Raw genomic sequence first — 21,428 nt, forward strand, 5'->3', positions numbered from 1 at the left:
TCACGCGTAATATTATAAAAAAATGGAAATATCCCGCAGCAGCCTTCTGCATTGGTCTCTTTCCTTGTACAAAAAAGACAAAATCCAAACTTGTACACTTCTCCTGAAAATGGAATTCGTTTTGAAGAACTTAATATATTCATTTAGAACATTGAACACTAATTGAACTGAAATAATAAAAATGTTAATTATTATAGATACGGAAAAAAAAAATTGAATTTTGCCCACGTAAAAGAGCATATACCATACAGATAAAAAAAGTCTCATTTCAACGTTAAATGATATATGTAGCAACAAAGTATCATTGACATTCGTAATTTTTGTAAAATAACCATTGTTTCTTTAAAATAACGTTAAAATTGACTAAATAGAGCTTCGCTTAAAAAGTTTTGTTTATTACTCTTAAAAAAACCAAATTACTGATACACTTTTTCCAGGGTACAATTAAATTATTTATCCACTAAAATATAATTTTAGATTACCAAAACGAAACCAAAGGAAAAAAAAAACATTAATAATTCAAATTCTCGGAAACCGCAAGCATTTTACTGAACATTTTTAATCTTTGTTTAATATTTGTTTAATCGCCACAATTTATTCACCTCGAGTGTTTGGCCACCCTGTATTTTATATTGTGTTGCTGATAGAAAATTCAAATAACTCTTGCATTAGAAAAACAACAATATTTTCAAAGACAAGTCGGCAGCTATTGTGAATATTTTAGATGTAATTTAAATCGGCCAAACAAACGGGAAAACATCGTCACACCCTTATTCGTACCCGGTGGTGCATAGGATACTGTATCAGTGCACAACATTTAACTCGTTTATTCCCACAATGAGGAATCGCTTGAAAAATTGGATACGAAAAATGATTTCTCATTAGCGGTAAAAATTAGAGCATTAAATTATAGTGCAAAGTTTCTTGAAAATGTACGAAAAAAATATAAAATAAAAACAAACTATTTTGAACGACGTCATTATTTCATATTAATCAACCAATGATAAGAGAGTTTTGGAAGATTCCTGGTGCTCTTACCGTCAATGGACTAATCAGCAGAACTAACCGAGAAGAAGGGGACGAGAACTTAAGTTGCCACACGCGGATTAATTTCATAAATATAAAACTTTATGGCGCAATCATTTACAGGGCTTATGACCGGTCATTTGCTGGTTTAAGTGGCCACTTTACAAACTGTAAAACATTCACCATTCTGCTCATGTTTAAACATTTACGTTTCCTTAACTCTTCCATCTGTTGACTTTTATGAAGTAAAAGCGCTTAAAATTTTATCATGTGAGTTAGATTCATCCGGCTCTACCAACTTACCTACGAGGCAACGCCTGAAAACAATTTTTCAATATTTATACCCCTTTTTTACCAGCTAGTTAATTCAACAATGTTTTGAGTATGTCCAAATGTTTGCTGACAGGCTGGATATCCTCAGATTTTTATCATAATTGTCTTTAATAACAACTTCAGAGGAATCGCGGTGTCATTTTTTTTTCATACAAACGTATTCACGTATTTTCTCCCTGGATTATGGCACCAGAGCAATTATTTTTTTTATCAAACTATCGATATTTGACCATAGTCACGTCTCAATTGTTTTTTACATATTGTTTATTATGGAAATTAGAAAAGCGCCCAGTTTTAATAGCTGTTTTCGGATAAACGATATACAAATGATTACTATTTTTAAAAAAATACAGAATGTAGCGACACATTTTTTGATACTTTTTCTAAGCAACAAAGAAATTGGTTCATTTTTGAGGTCCGAAAATAGGGACAACGAAACGTCGGTTTTGTCGATTTTAGTTTGACATAATCAGTCCGACGTTCAGTTGTATTTTTGCACAGTATTGGGGAGGCATTTGCGAAATAGTGACAAAAAAAAAGATTAAATATCTATATATTATTACTATCCTCAGACCGGTCATTTCATATGGTGCCGAATGCTGGGTTATGATCAAAAGAGATGAAAATATGGTCCTTGTATTCGAAAGAAAAATATTAAGCAAGAAATTTGGTGCTGTTAAATAAAACGGAGAGTGGAGGAGACGGTTTAATCATGAGTTAGAGGCACTGCATGGCGAACCCAACATTGCACAATTCATCAAAATAAGAAGATTACAATGTTTAGGCCATGTGCACAGAATAAATTATAATTGTACCCCAAGAAAGATTCTTTATTCCACTCCGGAAGGCAGACGAAACAGAGGCAGACCAAAATTAAGATGGCTGGATAATGTGGAAAGTAGCATAAGAGCGATTGGCCTGACGAACTGGAGAAGAGTCGCGAGAGTGTCAAGTCCAATCATATCACATTTTCGTAAAAACATATTTTTTAATTATTTTATTTTCAAAATCATGAATGAAAACAATATTCCACAATATCCGTATTGCTGTGATATTTCTCTATACAAAAACGAAAGGAGACAAATTCTGGAGGAGGCCAGGGTCCACAACGGGCTGTAGCGCCACTTATGATGATGATCGGGGAAGCATTTGCGAAAGAGTGACAAAAAAAATGTTTAAATTTCTACATATTCATCAAAATTGTCGGGCAACTCATGATATAAAAACAGAGATACGGCGTATTGCGTCACAACCAGAAACTTCCTATATGAACGACGAATATTATGAAAGAAATATAAATTGATAAAAATTAAATAATTCTCAATAAAAATAAGTATATTTACTTTCACAAAAAGTGGACCATTATATGTTCTCCATTTTTTTTAATTTTTTTTTTTTTCATTTTATTAACATATACGGCAAAAACGCCTTTTAAAAAAAATATAATACAAACATATTTGTTATAAAAAAAATAAAAATACTTTTACTTATATAATTCCCACAAAGTTAATGCTTTAAATATAAACTTTAAAAACCTATTTGCTTTTATTAACGCAAATAATTATTTTTACCTTGGATTTAGAAACAAAAATTAAACCTAGAAATTATATAACGAATTCAAAATCATTTACAGTATTTACAACTTTAAAAATCTTAATTTCATCGGCAAATAGCAATATCTCCACATCATCAAATACATTCATTACATAATTATTTTATCATTATTTTCTTCTTCTGCCATCAAAATTAAGGTTTTAAATATTTCTCATGTATAATTACTATTTTTCCTCACTTGATGGGAATCAAAAATAGGCACTTATGATTATTTTTTATTTTTAAGATGAACTTGTGAAAATCTAAGACATTTATATTTTTTTCGTTGTTTGAATCTACACGTATATAAGGGTACCTTATGTAATTAAAAACAAATAAAAACGTCATGTTATAAAGTTATGACGCAGTATATAACACAGTTACAAAGTTTTCAAATACAATTTTATCAGATGAGCAATAGTTGACAGTTCACCTCTAAGGATACAAATCAGAACATATTTAGCTTTTAACCCTTAGTAAACATCAATTCTTTTGTTTATCACGTCCAAAAAGTTGAGGAAGTATTTTAAAATCTATCAAGGAAAAGTTCCGAAAAAATATCTCAAAATAACGGCCGAAGAATACAAATGTCTGAGAAGTTACAATTTGGCAATGGCGGACGTGATAAATATGAATGAAAAGGGGATGTTTTTACCTAAGAAAAAACTGAGTTTGATCTAATGATATTATTTTTTTCAAATTTTCTTAACTTCACGTATAATTTCCAATTTAGCAGTGCCCCTTTTATTTATAGCGAAAATAAAAATAAAAAAATATTGAGGGTATTTTTTAGAGCTCAAAGTTTTCTAAATTTGTTCTTTTCGAAGAAAACCCTTCTTGCGATTCCTTTTTCTCTTCTTACCCCTTTCCTTTGACATGTTTTGGTTTTTTCTTGATTAGTTTAAAATTGTTTTACTTAAATTGTCTTTTTTTCAATTAAAAAAAAATCACATTTACGATCACAATCCACTTAAAGTTCCGTCAAACTGCAAACGCAGTTTATTTTTAGGGATTTATCTTTAGCAGCACAAAAAATACAAAGTATTAAACAAAATAAAGTAAGAATTTTAAAGTGTAGTCCATTTCAAGAAACAAAATTAAAAAAACTTAATACTGTTATCAGCGACAAATACATAATTTTTTTGTTTTAACTTTTTTTTCCTTCGCCGAGCAGTCTATTTACGATGCGTGGGAGAGTATACGCCCTAGTCCTGTCTTCATCGAATTAAGTGCTTTTTTGTTGTTAAATTTCCCATTAGTTTTTGGCACGACTATACGTATGGGTATTTTCTTAATATCTTGAACAAATCATACTTTTGAGCTAAAAATATTACACATTAGGAAAGTATTTTTATGGTCATTTGACAAAGAATCGAGTTTGTTTTTTTTAATAGACACGGCTTACCAACTTTTATAGAATACATGTATGCAATATTATTTGCTTTCTTAAAATAACAACATTCAGCAGGAGACTCATTACTTTCTTCGAAATATTATTTGAAGGAGGACAATGTCTATTAACAGTCACAAGACTGACTAATGACTCAGTTACTTGCAAACATTTATCAAACCCAATACTAAGGTCAAAAGTAACCTAATCACAATTTTTTCTGGAATTTAATTATTATTCCATGTTATTACTACACATCTATATACTACGTACATACTGCACAGTCATAAAAATATTGATATAAATTATCACTTAACATCCTCTTGATTTTACACCGGTACTTTGGTTTTTGCCAGATTTATATATCAAAGAGTTAGTAAAACCTAACTATTATACTATCCAACCATGTTGTGTTAATCTGCTAACATTTTAAGTAATTTTACATGAAAATCTTTTATCACATTAATGTATTATGTAAATTTTAAATGTGAGCCAGTAACACCTAACTTTAATTATCGATTCGACCAACGCATTATATAAAAAGTACAGATTGTGGTCTTCTAGAAAAAATAATATTTTCCTTAGGTAAATAAATACAAACACACTAAGGTAATTATAAAATATGTAACTTTTCATCCCTAACGCCCAAACACTAAATCAAACAAAGATTTCAGCGTATTTATTAATAAGATTACTCGTCTTACGCCTTAAGTACCACCTAGAAAGAGAATGATTTTTACAACTTATGTATATTTAAAAAAAGTGAGTCAGGAATCAAACCCGTGATCTTATTTACATTGATCTAACCCTTTTACCAAATAACCATTTTTTATAAAAAAATAGGTTATATATTCAAAAAAAATATGCATAATATTTCAACAAATTACTTTTTTTTAATATGGATTTCATATAAATATTTATATTTGCGTTTTCCATTACGCAAAAGAAAAAACAATTCTTGAGTACGTAGAGTAGAGTAACGTCTTATAATAATTGTTGCATGAAAAATGTATATTTTTGTATAAATTATTTAAATCAAAAGAGTAATATTGTTGCATCTTTTGAAGGAAAAAAAATATTTTTTAAGAATGCCTACAGACATTTGTTTTTATAAATAAAATATACTTTAAAATAAGTCATGTACAATACAGATTGGCTCATACTTACTGACTATTTTTACGATTTGTAATTTAATAAAAATTTATGTGTTCAATGGCAATTTCGTTTATTGTCAACAATTGTCAATAAACAAAATTGTACAGAAAATGGTACAGCTCGTGGCACTTATTTCATCGTGTGATACAAGTTTTATTATTCAAAAAAAAAAATGACTGGGTTTACCAAATGCATTGGGATTTTCTCGATTATTAAGAGACACTCGTAAACAAACGTTTGAGGAGTTTCTAGTTAAATTCCCCTGACGTTAGCTGGCTGTCGCATACTAAACGGTAACTTAATGAAGGTATCGACTCATACCTGGGAGTGAGGAGTATCATTTACAGAATATTGTAATTAACTATTTACTATGGATTTACGTATGACTGAATTTGAAGCATACTAGAAATTCCTAGATAACTAACCCAATTAATAGGGAAATATCATATACTATGAATACCAATAAAAATATGTGAAATAGATTAAGAAAAATTAACTGTATTTTTTAAATCAATACGGATATTGTGGAAAAATATTTTCATTCATATTTTTTTTAATTAAATTTATTATGTAATACTTGCCGTAAATATCATATAGGAGAATGACAGGTATTAGCTTTAAAAAATCGGTCTGAAGGGGTTGACTTGATTGACAGAGTAACAAGGGGCAATTTGTATTAAAAAATAATAATGGTTTTTCGCTCTTAACACAAAAAATGCCTTCTCTCATCAGCATTTAATTGTACGCATAAGGGCGTAGCTGCAGCAAATCCTAGTTACCCATTGCATTAATTTCTTATACAAATAAAATAATAAAATTCAGCTCTTTTACTTCACAAAAGACAACAGATGGAAGAGTTGAGGAAACGTGGATGTTTAAACATAGGCAGAATGGTGAAAGTTACACAGTGTGTAAAGCGGTCACTTAAACCAGCCAATGACAGGTCATAAGCCTGTAAATGCCTAGACTCCCTTATCCCCTTCTCAAAAAAATGTTTTCCTTCTCTGTTGTTTTATGTTATGATTTCATTGTTGACTATTTGTTTCCAAAAAAAAAAAAAATAAGGTGCCATATAAACGTTCGTTTTAAAATTGAGTTAATTTTTAATTAGGTTATTTTATAAACAATATTAAAACAGATTCCGTCTCCCCTTATGTACCCGACAGAAGTTTTAACAGAGAAAGCTTACTTGGCTAAGCTTTTATAGGTACCGGTTTCCTCATTTACGTGAACTTAACGCCATGTAGCAGCGTAAAATTTTCATGCTATTTGAAAAAATAAATATTAAAATTTTCCCTCACAGTTTTAAAGAAACTTATTAAAAGCATTTAGCACGGCAAAGGGTTTTAATAAATTCAAAATTAAATGATTCGGTGAAAGAATCTAAAACAACCGCTTATAATGTTTAATAGATATAATGAATGTAATTATTATTATTTATCGATTCATTATTTTTTATAATACAACACAACACGGGACTTTAATTCCATGGAATTGGGATTGTTGTCTCAATAAGTGTTACGTTTTGTATCAACAATTCACGGACAGTGTATACTTGTAATGCCGTATTGAACAGACTTCATGAACTCGGCAATAGTTATTCACACGTATCGGATATATTTAATATAGGGTATTGTTCCTGTAAAACGAACCTTTTGAACTTTTTCAAAGATAATGAATGGTAATTATATTTATTTATTTATACATAACATAATATATGCATTGTTTTGTTCACTTTGCCCAGCTGTATGAAACAGTACTTACGATTTTCTTGTTATATTACTTCGAAATATTTTGTTGTTTAATTTGTTTTTTACGTTTATTCTTAAATTGCTAAAATTGCTTAAACATTCGACAAAATATGTTGTACAATTTTAAGGTTTTTTTTAAAAATCTTGGGTAAAAGGAAATTTATGTTTTTTAAAAAAATATATATATTAAGCCAAATATGTTAGTATTATAATTTTTTGTAAAAGGCAGATTTGCCTTTTATGTTAATATAATGAAATAAAATAAAACACGTCAAGTATACCCTTTTTTAAAAAGAAACTATCAAAATAATTTGGAGATAGGGACTTTGTTGTTGTTTCGTACTTTACTATTGCATGGGATAGAAGGTTATTAAGAATAAAAAATAGGTTGAATTTTTTGTAATTTGTTGATCATTTAATCAACTAATTTCAGAATCATTTAACTATTTTTAAAAATTGTATGCTTTATTTGAAATACTATTTGTCTTTTTTAACAAAAATGATTTTAAAAAAACTATGTTAAACTGAAAAACACTTATTTGTTTATCGTTTGAAGAACCATCCACTTAATTAAATTCAACAATAACTCTTGAAATAAAATCAGAACAAGAAGTAATGTATACGCTTACGTATTAAATTTAGGTAGGAATTGTTACTATTAAAAATTGGTTTATATTTCTTTGTAAATTGCGCCTTGATAAAGGAGCGCGTTGTAGTTCAGAAATTGGTCGGTAATAAAATAATGAACAAAAACAATATTCATTTTACTTTAAGTTGTAAATTGTTTTTCTGTTTCTGGCTCATTCCGGGAGTATGCGAAACTTTCATTGTAGGTCATCATATAATTGACACTAGGTAATATTTTGCTCACATATTTTTAAATTCACATACAAAACCAATCTACATACGAGCTTTGGAAATCGTTCATACGAGTTATCTATTGCGAAATGTTTCATATTCTGAAAATATGTACCTTGGGAATCCGTTCAGAAGTTAGAAACTCATCGCAACTTGAACGCGACTAGCGCTTAACCTTTGTTTTACATGTTTTTAATGTTTTACATTCCGAATCTTTATTTTTTTTTAAATAAAAATAAATATATGTGTTCTTATGATTTACCCAAATAATTAATTTTGAGGGCCATTTTCAACGAGTCGTAAATAACTCACTATAAGAAAATCGGAATCAAGTTAGGGTAGAGTAGGATTTGAACCACGGACCTTTGGTCCGTGTGTCCGAGACACTAACCACAGGACTACAACCCAATTTTAATCTATTTAAATTTTACGTAAAATTTGCGTTGATTAACCGAATGCATTCAGATGTTAGAAATTCATTGTATCTTGGATGTGACTAACATTTAACCTTTCGTGTGTTTTCATCTTTGATAAACTCGGTGGTGCTATGGTGACATTTTCATTATTTTTTAGTTTCAAAAATCCTGGTATACGTTACGATTTACATTTAAAAAAATGTCAGTAAATATTTTCTAAGTAGTTAAGTTGTAACATTTCTATGTCTACCATATTCAAGACGTACCCATCTCTTCGTCGAAACGCTTAAAAAGAATTCATTTCGTTGTTTAAATTTCGCGCCGCATAAGAATAAAGCTAGGGTTTCCTAGGACAGCGGTGCCCGTATCCTAACGGCCGTAGTGAGCGGTGATGCGGTAGAACGCCGTTGTAACAGTGACTAGAGAGTGGTTTCCTAGGAAAACTGTTTTGATAACATTTATTAACATCGTTTTCCTAGGAAACCACTCTCTAGTCACCGTTACGACGGCTGTCCACCGCATTACCGTTCACTACGGCCGTTAAGATACGGGCACCGCTGTCCTAGGAAACCCTAGCTTTAGAGACATGTTCGATGTTCGTACTGTTTGCATCCCGAGATCCGAACCGTTTGAAATGCATGTGCGCGAACGACACCCATGTCTTCTAATCTCGCTCACTCATGTTGGGTTCTTATGGAGCTTTTTTCACGGCGTAATTCGCATATGATGCAAACACTAAACTCATAAAATGTTTGTCTGTATATGTTGAGTTTTATTTGGGAATCTAAAGCCAGCTTTTTTGGGGTAAAGTAAGCAGAGAGCGCCTCTCTTTGCGATTGTTTAGAATTAGATAATTTGAAACGCTTATTATTATATAAATTGATTAAAGACCCGCACTGATTAAGATTTATAATAATTCACTAGCATTTTTGTGCAAACGTCGTGTGTAAAATGAGTTCGGAGATGGCCAACGATCCGTTTTTATTTAGCTATGTACAATGAACCTTTTCGTATATCTTATTTCAATAACAATTTATCATTATTATACTTATGTATCTATGGGTTCCAATGGCTATTATTTAACTCTGCGCATGCTATATTATATTGATATTACATATTGGTAAAGGTTGATATCTGAGGAATAACTTTTAAATAAAATAATATTGTGTTTTCTTTATTTCGTTTATTTGAACAACACAGTAAAATTATCTTATGCATGTTTTCATAAGATATTGTTATTTGTTATAATATGCCTTCTGGATGCTTTGTAGACTGTACTACTGTAGTGAAGAAAACATACATCATCACACAAGTGAATTCATCCTTATTCCCTTTCCACATAATGGTGCATATAGCACTGCATTGGTACGCCAATCGCAGAGTATCTTGATCATTTTTGTTACATTAAGGCAATTACATTTAAATCCATGATAATGGTTTACAAGTTAATAGAAAGCACAGACTAATAAAATATAAACTTACTCGTATACACATTTTGATACATATAGTCAACCATGTAACTTAAAAAATAAAGTGACCAACATATTTTTATGAAAAAGAGCAAATCAACTTCAGGAGATTAACTTAGAATATTTATAGTTCGATTGATTAATGTATTTTGTTATTTTGTAATTACTTTGAAATATTTGTGTATTTCAAGATATTTATTATATGTATAGTACGAGTATATTAATATTTCATGTTCGATTTTTTATATTTTTATTTTTAAGCAATCTTTAAACCATATATATGTAAATGGCAGAAATGCCGTTTATAAATAAATGTAGGTAATCGAACCAGAGACTTCTTGCATGGTAGGCAAACGCGCCGACCACTATACTACGAGGCCGTCAGGTAAATTACACCACAAGTGAATTTAAAAAATATGTATATGGGCTTGCCTTACTGGTGAACGTAAGTATTCTTTTACTCGACAAAGATATACCTCCTTATGCTCCTAATGAAATAATAATCTTTACGGATGATAGCCTGCTCGACGGCAAAGTGGGAGCGGCATTCGTTCTTTTTTAAGGATGATAAAGAACTACCAGGCAGAACATTTAAATTAGATAATATCTGCTCAGTTTTTCAGGCTGAACTACTCGCAATACAAGAAGCTCTTGAATGGTTATTAAAAAAACTACCAGAGAGGTGGGTTATTGCAAAATATCATTATATTGATTCAAGCGTTCGAGTTATAACTGATACTCGGTCGGTAAATCCATGTATTTAAGATATTCAAGTAAAATTAAACATTTAAAAATCAGAAGTATGATTTTTCAAAAATACTGGATAGGAGGATATGCTAGTATCGTAGAAAATATGAGAGCAAATGAACGAGCAAGAACTGCAACTTGTAAAAGAACGGCACCTTTCTTCTCATTGCCCTTTAGTTTTGCTAAACGCTGTATAAAACAAAATACGCAGCAGCGTTGAGATGATCATTACTACACTTCTTCTAAAGGTAAAATCACTTAAATATTTTTCCCAACGCTGGCTGATGCAGCAAACTTCCGTCGTCATCACCAAAGTACTTTCGAAATGACCCGATTTTTTACCGGACACAGAGCTATGAGAAGTTACCTATATCGGTTAAAATTAAGGAATGATGGTTATAGTCCATGCGATAATATTTCTTTACAGAGTATCGAATTATAATATACTATTGTAATATCTGTTATTTCAGTGCCTAGTTTTCAGTTTGAAACGCCATAATCTTGAAGCAGAATGCAGGTAAGATGGAATATCCTTAATTGATATTCACATTGTCGTTCAAAGTAGTTATCACGCGCCATTGTTCTTGGACTTAGCAACAATGGTGATTGGACTCATAAAGGTAAAAAACCATAACCAGTGATCGAACATTCCATTTTCAAGATAAACAATAACGATTTTTTCCGAGTACATGACACGTTAGGCTACTAAATACAGAGGTTTAAATATAAAAAAAATATATAAAACCAGTAAACCCTAGGCACGTCACGAACGCTACGAGGCTGACAAATTCACAAAATGTATCCATCAAAGTGAGTACCCTCTGCATTAGTTAATTCTATAGAATAATTCTCCAATGAACTAGAAATACGTATTATAATTTTCTATCTATTCATTTTCTTTAAGAGTAGAAAATAAAAATACTTTTCGTCAATCTATCTAGGATTACGCCATGTAAACCATTTTAAAATTTGATTTAATCAATTTTCAAACACTGTAAAATATTATTAAAGGAATAACCTTTAATTTTATTTAACTGGTTTTCAGTTCAACATTTCAAAATAAGACTTCAACAAGTGTGTAGTTTAATTTGCAATACCTTTGCAAAGTTACGTGTGCACATGAATTTACATCTGGACTCTGATTACAAAACCACTCCGCGTTCATTCAAAAGGTTTTTTTATTAGAATTTACATAAAAGGTGACATTTCACCGTTGAAAAAGATGAAAAACCATTTGTTTCAAGAAAACAATAGTGCTTAGACGTGCATCTACAATGTGGCCACAGCATGCAGAAAAATAATGTTTTTTTTATCTTTTTTCTAAGTTAACATTATCTGTCATTATTATTATCTCTCATATCATATTTTAGAATAAAACGGTATTAAATTCAATATTTTAAGTATGAGTGAGACAAAAACGCGATTCTACCCCCTAGGGAATTATTAAGATTTCCACTTTACTATTCTATTCTCTCTGCCTACCCCTACGGAGAAGATGGTTTGTTTTTGTTGTAATAACTCATGTACTGTGTAATATTTCGTGCCTTGATGCCTAAACTCCCCTGACTCGGTCAAATAAAATCATCGAAACAGTCGAATTATTACATGTTATTACTCCAAGGTATACCATTACAATAATCGACTCTTAGACACTAAAAACGCATTTATTAATAATTGACGGTGGAAAAGACAGCAAATTTTTGCGAATGTATTTAATTTATTTCAGATTATAGAAGCATGAACTTTGTTGTTCATCTCTATTGTAATTAGTTTTTTTAGCATGTTAAGATCAATTATTCGAAAACAAAATACGAAAGATTTCAAATTAATTCTAATCTAAACTAATCATTCACTATATACAGCTGTAATCACTATAATCAGATTCAAAATATTATATTCAAATGTTAGTCGTTAGACAGAGTAGATTGAATAAAATATTTAGGTATTTATGTAGATAAATATATAAAATGGAATAATAAAATCGAACGTATTGAAAATAACTAAAAAACAGATTTACTTTTAGAAAACAATACGAAATATCATCAGAATAAAAGAGCTTTTAAAAATATATTTCGCAGTATGTCAATCCGTTTTGGAATATGGTTTAATTGGATGGGGATGTACAAATGACACATTGCTCAAACAACTAATCATTGCACAAAAAGCTTTAATAAACAATATTCCGAAAGCCCCTGTCAAAACAAGCTTTCTTATGACTATAAAATTAATTTATGCAAAAGGTTCACAAAAAATATTCGATACCTCCCGTGATACTAAACACAATTACTAGAGTTAGTAGCAATCGAAAATAAACACAACTTTCGGTCAATGAGGATCGGTCTACTTCTTCATGAAAATATACAACCTACTTCGATTATTCATTAGGACTATTAGTAAGTACTTTCATTATAAAATCGATTTTATGAAACATATTGATGAGTGGATCCGGCCAAATAGGTAAAAAACTGTTTTTACTTATAGTGTTTTTGATTGAAAGTTTTATGCGTTTTTATTATGTTTGATGTGTATTCGAGATTTTGATTTTATTATGTTTAATAAGGCATGTTTCAAAATAATATAAAATGTATCCCTCGGCACGGAACACCCCAGTGAGAGAACATTTATTATTATTTTTATTTATAAATTTATTGCAAAAAAAAAAATACATACTTAATAACAGGGAATCTATATTAAACCAATTAATGTTAAATGAAAACGGAGTGTTCTCTGTTTATGATAGTCTCCATCTAACATGGCACAGCCTGTTCTAAGATGGAGATTTTCTATCTTTAGAGCGTAAGTAGTCCTATACTAATAAAACAATAACATAAAAAAGAAAAACTAAAACTACTTAATTATAAGTGCCTAGCTAATCAAATGTAAGAAATTAAAAATCATTATTATACAAATATAAAGTATATATATGTGCCAAGAATACATATTACTTAGACATAAATAATATGGTATAAAATATAATAAAACAAATATAAAGCAATGAAATACATAAAAATATAAATAATATGTGTACCAATTATATAAAGTACTACGTTTTTTTATTTGCATATATTTTTCAAAAAAATCTCTCGCTACACTATTTATATGTGCAGTTATTTTTATTTTAAAATTTGTTTTACACTTTGAGTCTTTTATATTTGGCAATAAATCATTAAATATTTTTGGTGCAATTATATTGTACTGCTTTTTACCAAAGACTGTTGATACAAATGGGACAATACAGTTAATTTGTGTTGCTGAACGAGTGTTTATATTCTGTTGGGTTCTTTTGACCTCACTTAATTCATCATAAAATTTAAGAAGTAGGCAACTTACAAACAATTGTCTTACATCCAATATCTTTTACTCAGCGAACAGATCTTCCGTTGAACACCTCAAGGATTTTTTGAGAATGATCTTCATGATCCATTTTTGTGCTATTTTTACTGGTTCAAGGATTGAACGAGAGCAACCTCCCCAAGCTAAATTGCAATATGATAGTTTGTTTTGGCAAAAAGCAAAGTAAATTTGTCTCATAAGTTGAGCATTCAAAATATTTCTTAGGCTTTTATAAATGTATTATCATTATATTTAATGTTAAGAAAACAATACATAAATCTTAAAAGAACAAACAAATAAAAATAAATAATAATTTTGTCTGTGTCTGAGCGGATAAATGATACAGTTCCATGTGTAAAATACAACTAGGACCCATTTTTGACTAAGTGGCTTCTCTTAGGTAAAAATCCCAGAAAAAAAAATCGAGTGTAGAAAATTCCGCCTCGTAGTGTAGTGGTTGGTGCGTTCACTGAACAATGCTTGAGGTCCTGGGTTTGATTCCTGTGAGAGTTATTACGAAATATTTGTTTTTGTGCTGATTTTCACTGAAATATTTTATTGCCACTGGACTGGCACCTAAAGCGTCAGACTGATCATCTTACCGTTTGAAACAGATGATAAATATACGATGCATTATTTTAAAATGCAGTGTTCCTTGCACCACTGGGTGAGGGTGGGGGTTTGTTGATTATGACGATATTTTCTAGTCTCTGGACTCGCATCCGAAGCCTCATCTAATCCTCCCCTACGTAACAAAACATGATTAAGAAAAACTGCAGTTAGCGTATCAACTCAATATTCTATACACAATTGTGCGTGAAGGCAATGAAGATGTCATTTTCAACAAAATAAAAATAATAAAAAACGTTTTCTTTTCCGTCTCAAACAAATTTTCATGTCCATATAACGTTTAGAATTTTCGCCAATGTTTTTTTATATCACTCTGTTTTTCCACACAGACCTCGCTTTTTTTACGTTTAAACAACTTATTATGAACGCACGCCGATTATTTAGTCATGCCATGTTTTTCTCGGTCTTCGGTTTCTGTATTCATCAACATTCGCATCGTAAATCTTTTTATACGCTCTCCCACCGTCCATTCGCTCTACATGTCCAAACCAACGCAGATCGCCTTTTTTGATTTTATCAAAGCGAGGTTGTTGATTGTTGGTGTTTTTTTTTTTAAAACATTATTTTATACGAATTTGTTGTGTATTTATTTCTAAATATTTGCTTATATTTTTTAAACCTTATTAATCGTTTTTTCTTTCCATTTCAGGATCATGTTTGAGTTACGGCCACTCTTGCTGGGGAGGTAAAACTTTAATTACATTTTCTTTTTTTTATTATAGAAATAAAAGACGAGTGAAACTTTAATTCACAAATTTAGAATATCCAGTGACCGGTTCCATCGCTTTCGCGACATCTTCGAGACTAGTATCTTTATTATGAAATCCAATGTATTTATACAAAACAGAGGTAAGGATAGAGAATTCAGAGTTATACGACAGTAAATTAATTTAAATTATTTTTGTTTTAAGGATCATCATTATCATTAACATAGTGTTCTAGGTTAGTTAATGAGTTGATATAATTATATTTTTATGAGGTAAAGTATTGTGTATATATATATATATATATTATTTTTACTGTCCCATTTTTCATGAGTTTAATTTCTGTCAATTATGATTTCTGATAACATTGAAAAATACATACATACATACTCAATACATGCTAAAATACATTTCACTTCATTATAAAAGTACCGGTCTTGAAGATGTCGCGTAAGCGATGAAACCGGTAATTGGACATTCCAAATTTGTGGATTAAAGTACAACTCGTCTTTTATTTATATGATAAATTATAATGAACTTTTATCAAAAACATTTATTTACTAACAAACTTAAATTCCTTCTGATTATTTATTTTCTGTTAAAAACAGTAAAATATTTTAATAAGTAAATAGCTGCCGGCCTCGTAGGCCAATAGGGAAATATCAGTTTTTTTTTTACATTTGTAAAGTAATAAAGGACTATGAAATACTGTGTTTTTTCTTTATCAAAAAAAAATAAATTTACATGTAGGACATAAAGGTCAAAAATTAGATAGATTGGAAATTTTAGAAATAAATAGGATAAAAAATAATAGCGATAGAATTTTAATAAATCGGCAGATAGAATTTAAAAACTCACCCTTATTAGCCCCCTTAGTTAGACCCTGTACATTGTAATAAAACAATAAATATTTTTCAAAACATAGAATATCCTCTTAAAGTACACCGCCAACACATGTTTCGATCATTTGTCTCACTCTGTTCTATTGCAATATTGCGTATTGTATTTTTTTCAACTTATTTTTTAATGTACCTACACTTTAGATAATATTTAGTTGTATATAAATTATCCATACACTGAATAATATTCACCAGTCTGAAGATGCCCATTAGAGGGTGAAAGCGCTAATTGTTCAAAATAAATAAGTGGAAGTGTACCAAGTATTTTTTAAATTAATAACTCATATGTAAATATAAGTTATTACATCATTACAATGGAATTCCATCAAGAATTGTCAATAAATAATTTAAATGAAATAACCCGTAAGGGTGTACCAATGAAATTTTAAAATAAAAAAATGAAAAATATATACTTCATTATTTCAGCTCATGGGAAGCGGAGCTCTCTACGCGCACAACAAGTCGGGTTTCCTTCAGACGCGGCCCGCACATCATTGGAAGACCGTCTATTTCTGTCCCGTCTGATGAGACCTCGAATAAAGGATGGCGACTTGTCTCTTCTTTCCATTGCCCTAAATGTGAGTCATGTAATGTTTGCCAAAAAATATCACGCCATGCCGTAGAGGGACGCAGAGAGGATATAACGCCACACCACTCTATCTTTACACACATATCTCGCATTTTCTACATTTCTCTGCACGCTATTCGATTATTCCGACTGGCTTTGTTTATCTTCGTTTTTTGTTAGATTCGGTCATGCCATGTCTTGTTTGTTTTATTTATTAATTTTACTAAAAAACAATGACATACAACTGGACATAAATACACAGGTTATTTACAAACAGGATGGATTATTTTCCATATTACTAAGACATTATTAAGACAGGAATATTGTTATAAAAACGAACTACTTTGAATGACGTCACGCATTCCTTATCATCATTATTACCTTTCCGCACCTAATGGTACATAAGGCACTTCATTGGTACACTAATCGCAGCGTATCTTGATAATAATTATATCATGAAGGTAAGGTGATTAGTCTGACGCTTCAGGTACCAGTTCAGGTCTAGACTATTCCCGACTAATCCCTAGACTATGAAATATTCTAGTTTAAATAACATAACGTCACTACGGCGTCTCTGCTTCGTATGAATCAACCAATTGAAAGAGAGTTGTGGAAGATTTCCGGTTTACTTATTATCTACGGACCCATCGGCAGAATCTATTTGCAAAAGTTCTAACAATTTGTCAAGAAATCAGATTTATTACGATAAAATAAAAACAAGTTGGTATCTGCTAAATTATCAAGAACTCAATTCGCCACTGACATCTTTTACACTTTTCAGTAAATAAAGGGAAAACATTGCTCGACGTACTAAAGGTTCTGTTCTTTGCTTTTACTTTTAGCGCCAGCCGATAGATGGCAGTAACGATTTGTTCCAGCAACGCAAGATTCAGGATAATACCGAGATACCGGAAGACAGAAGAGATTATTTTCCAGGAAAGTTGAGCCTGTGAGTACTGTAAATTTTACTTTTAAATGTGTCATTACTATTGTTACGTCATTCTACATGGAAATAGGCAGAGACAATAGAACGTCATATAAGATATTCTACATATTATTGCATTTTCATAACATATAATACATTTTCGTTTCTATGTTAACTTCACAACATAAATGAAGTATTTTTCCACGCCCACGCACCAAGCCTATGTGGATTTTTTGGTATATTTAAATGTATAGTAGTAACAGGAGAACAGTAGAAACGTCGAAAACATTTTATAAAAAGAAATATGGAGGTTTAGAAATTAACATGGCTTATAACCGGTGGAGTGGTCAAGACGCTTGACTCACACACGGAAGGTTCCGGGTTCGATTCCCGATGAGAACACAAAAATTAAATATGATTTTTTCTCAAGTCTGGGTGTTCTGTGATGCAATTCACCACTGTAATTGGGCCTCCTGGCCTGTTATGGTGCAAAAAAAAGTAGGTACTTTACACAATGTCTAACAATCACCATTATAACCATGTTTTAACAACCATACTCCTTTAATTCGTTCATTTGCTGATTTTTGTGAATTTCTTTGAGGGTGTAATTCGTCTGACTGAATTGAATGAAAATATTTTTCAATTTATACTCCATCTTGGTCTAGTTGAAAATTAATATTAATTCATGTTTGCTCAAATTGTTTATAGAAAAATATTAGTTTTCACTTTAGGAAGTGGAAGCTAGGGCTCTTTACAGCACAAAAAGGAGGAATCGGAGCATATGATTGTGAACACATAGGCACAATGGTGAATGTTACACATGTGTTTAATGTGGACACTTTAAGCAACCAATTACAGATCCTGAGCCTGTAAACGCCTAGCCTTTCATATTCCTTTCTTTAAAATGTAATATTTTCAACTGTCGTTATACGTGATGAGATAGTTACAAATAAAAAGTCAATAATATTTATGGTTTTAATCCACTTCTTTTCATTTGTTAATGGAATCGCCAGCACCAGCAGTGCGATTATGAACGCTGTCTCTTGAGACCCTCGGGTAGAGAAAGCGTTACTAGCACGTAAAAATATAGAATTTCGGGAATAATTTTTTTTTTTTTTTTAAAAGAAATATTTGCGTTTTTATGATTTGCTCAAATATTTCATTTTGAGGGCCATTTTCAACGAGTTGTAAATAGCTCACTATTAGAAAATGGGAATCAAGTTGGGGTAGAGTAGGATCCAACTAAAACACGGTCCTAATACCTAATATAAGGTTAGGGTATATGTGATAAACAGTTGACCATTAAATTATGTATACCAGTATGAACAAAATTATTAGAACATACATAAGAATATTTTTTATGTGTGTCCAACTTCCAGATCAAGCATAAAAAATAAATAAAATAATTACGTGCTTGCAACGCGTTGTTTACCCCCTAGAAAGCGCTCAGAATACCAACCGCGGTTCGTACTTTGGTCTTATCGGTTTACCTTTACAGTATAAAACAGGTGCTGACTAGGAAAAACATTATTTAGGAATTACAGATTAAAAATCAAATATTTTCAAACAAATTATACTCAGTTATCTTTCATTAGTGCAATTATATCTTAAATACAATTAATTAAACTTCATATGTTTATTCATTTGCCTGCTTTATTAAAATTGTAAAAAAAATAAAGTTATCAGCAAAAACAATAGGTGCGAAGTTTTTCACAGTCACTGTTATCATTTTTTTAGATTTGTTCCGACGTTTAGGCTACCAGCACAGACCACACAATTTATCCTGAAGATGGCTCCTGCAATGGTAACCTAAACGTCGGAATAAATCCAACACACACGGTATCACCCAAAAAAACCATGTTAGCAAAAACAATGTTTAATTTTTTACTCCTTTACTATTTAATTATATTAATGAATGCAGTTTTTTTATATGATATGTGTTTAAATAAATACGTTCTATTTTTTTATTTTGGTATTATTTATTGGATCTTATTTAAACACCTATTATAAAATTACGCCAAGGCATAGTGATAGAATAAGGATGGAAATACCATACTTATTCTACCACTGTTATAAGGATTTTATTCCCATCCATATTTTACAACTAACTATGCCTAGGCGTAACTTTATACAAAGTTTATAAATCAGTCCCATTCAATCATTAATTTACACTTTGTTAGAACTAAATTGCATACTTTTCAATGTACTTTTTTATTTATTCATTCAAAATTACACTCGTTTAAATATAAGTGAATTTATTGAGGCTTTTTAGGCTGTGCCCGTGTGAAGCCATAATAAATGACAAAAAAAATACGTAGTTAAATTAATTAGATTCAAATAAAATGATATGTGATGCAATGTAATAATAATCCAGAAAAACAGAGTATAAGTAATAAATAATAAAATTCCAAAGAATAAAATTTTAAAAAGAAATCGAATACAAATATTAAAATATAAATTTTACAAATTTAGATTTCTACAAAATAATAGTATCATTTAAATCAACAAAATAATAATATAATAGAAAAACAAAGTTGCATTAAAAAAAAAAAAAAAAAATCATTGAAATCAATAGAAAAAGAATATAGATAAAAAAACTTAATTGAAATGATAATTGAGATATGGTTTCTAGAAACTCACTGTAGTAAATAGAAGTAATAAATAATATGCAAAATAAGATTGAGTACTTAATTAAATAATACAAAAATATATAATAAAAAAAACATAAAAATTCTTCTATTGTATCTTTTTAAACATGTTTTTATTAACAATGTTTGAGTATGTCCAAAAGCCTGCAGACTGGCTGAATCTCCTCTTTCAGTTCTTTTACTTCACAAAAATCAACAGATGTAAGAGTTGACTAAAAGTGGATGTTTTAACATGGGCAAAATGGTGAATATTACACAGTGATTAAAGTCGCCACTTAAACCAGCCAATGACATGTCATAAGCCTTGTAAATATCTAGACTTCCATATTCCTTTCTCTATAAAATAATGTTTTCCTTCTCTGTTGCAATTGATTTAAATATGTTTTTACTAACTTTACTTTTAAACTTTTGTACGGAAGGAATAACTGCTACCTATTATTGTTGTAATTAATGTAATATTGTTGTAATTGCATAAAAAAATCTGTCTCGTTTGAAGGTTATCATTAACCATTCATGTTTTATTTTGTTTTAGGTTAGAAAATGTTGAAGACCCAGTGATTGAAGACAGAAGTCCTTTGGATGTCTTCTACACGGATGATACCAGATCTGAGAAAGCCAACTTTTTGCAAACACTCGTAAGAACACTTTTATTTTTAACCTAAAACTGACGAGTTCTCGTGCTCAAACTTTTTTTAACCCACTCTTTCCAGCGATATGCAGCTAAAACATTCCATAAATAATAATTTCAATATTTGTGTTGTGGCCAGCGGCAGCGGTTCAATTTACGCGATGATTTTCCCTGTCAGGAAGGAATAAATTAAATCAATTTATTGACTGTACATTGAATTGAATTTAAATTAAATTTGTAGTTGAATCCTTCGCCAAGAGATAGCACGCATCGTTTTTGCTTGGTCGATATGGTACCGTCCGAAAAAGATCTTTAGGACTTGATAATTTTTGGTTCTCTCTCTGACTTGTGCTTA

At 30.4% G+C, this 21,428-nt stretch overlaps 1 protein-coding gene across 4 annotated transcripts in view; it reads left to right on the forward strand.

Annotated features, from left to right (window-relative positions):
* The window catches only part of LOC148280063 (uncharacterized), a 49,084-nt gene that overhangs the window by 19,083 nt on the left and 8,573 nt on the right, over positions 1 to 21,428 (forward strand). For all 4 annotated transcript variants that reach the window (XM_088228976.1, XM_088228975.1, XM_088228978.1 and 1 more), the window contains 4 exons: positions 15,351 to 15,386; positions 16,731 to 16,882; positions 17,715 to 17,821; positions 20,978 to 21,080. In XM_088228976.1, the coding sequence (XP_088085102.1) occupies positions 15,351 to 15,386; positions 16,731 to 16,882; positions 17,715 to 17,821; positions 20,978 to 21,080 (398 nt within the window). The remainder of the gene's footprint in view (positions 1 to 15,350; positions 15,387 to 16,730; positions 16,883 to 17,714; positions 17,822 to 20,977; positions 21,081 to 21,428) is intronic.

Source organism: Micrasema longulum, unplaced genomic scaffold (assembly GCF_059751315.1).
Source record: "Micrasema longulum isolate JH-2025_06_02 unplaced genomic scaffold, ASM5975131v1 h1tg000621l, whole genome shotgun sequence".
In the NCBI taxonomy this organism is placed as follows: Eukaryota; Metazoa; Arthropoda; class Insecta; order Trichoptera; family Brachycentridae; genus Micrasema; species Micrasema longulum.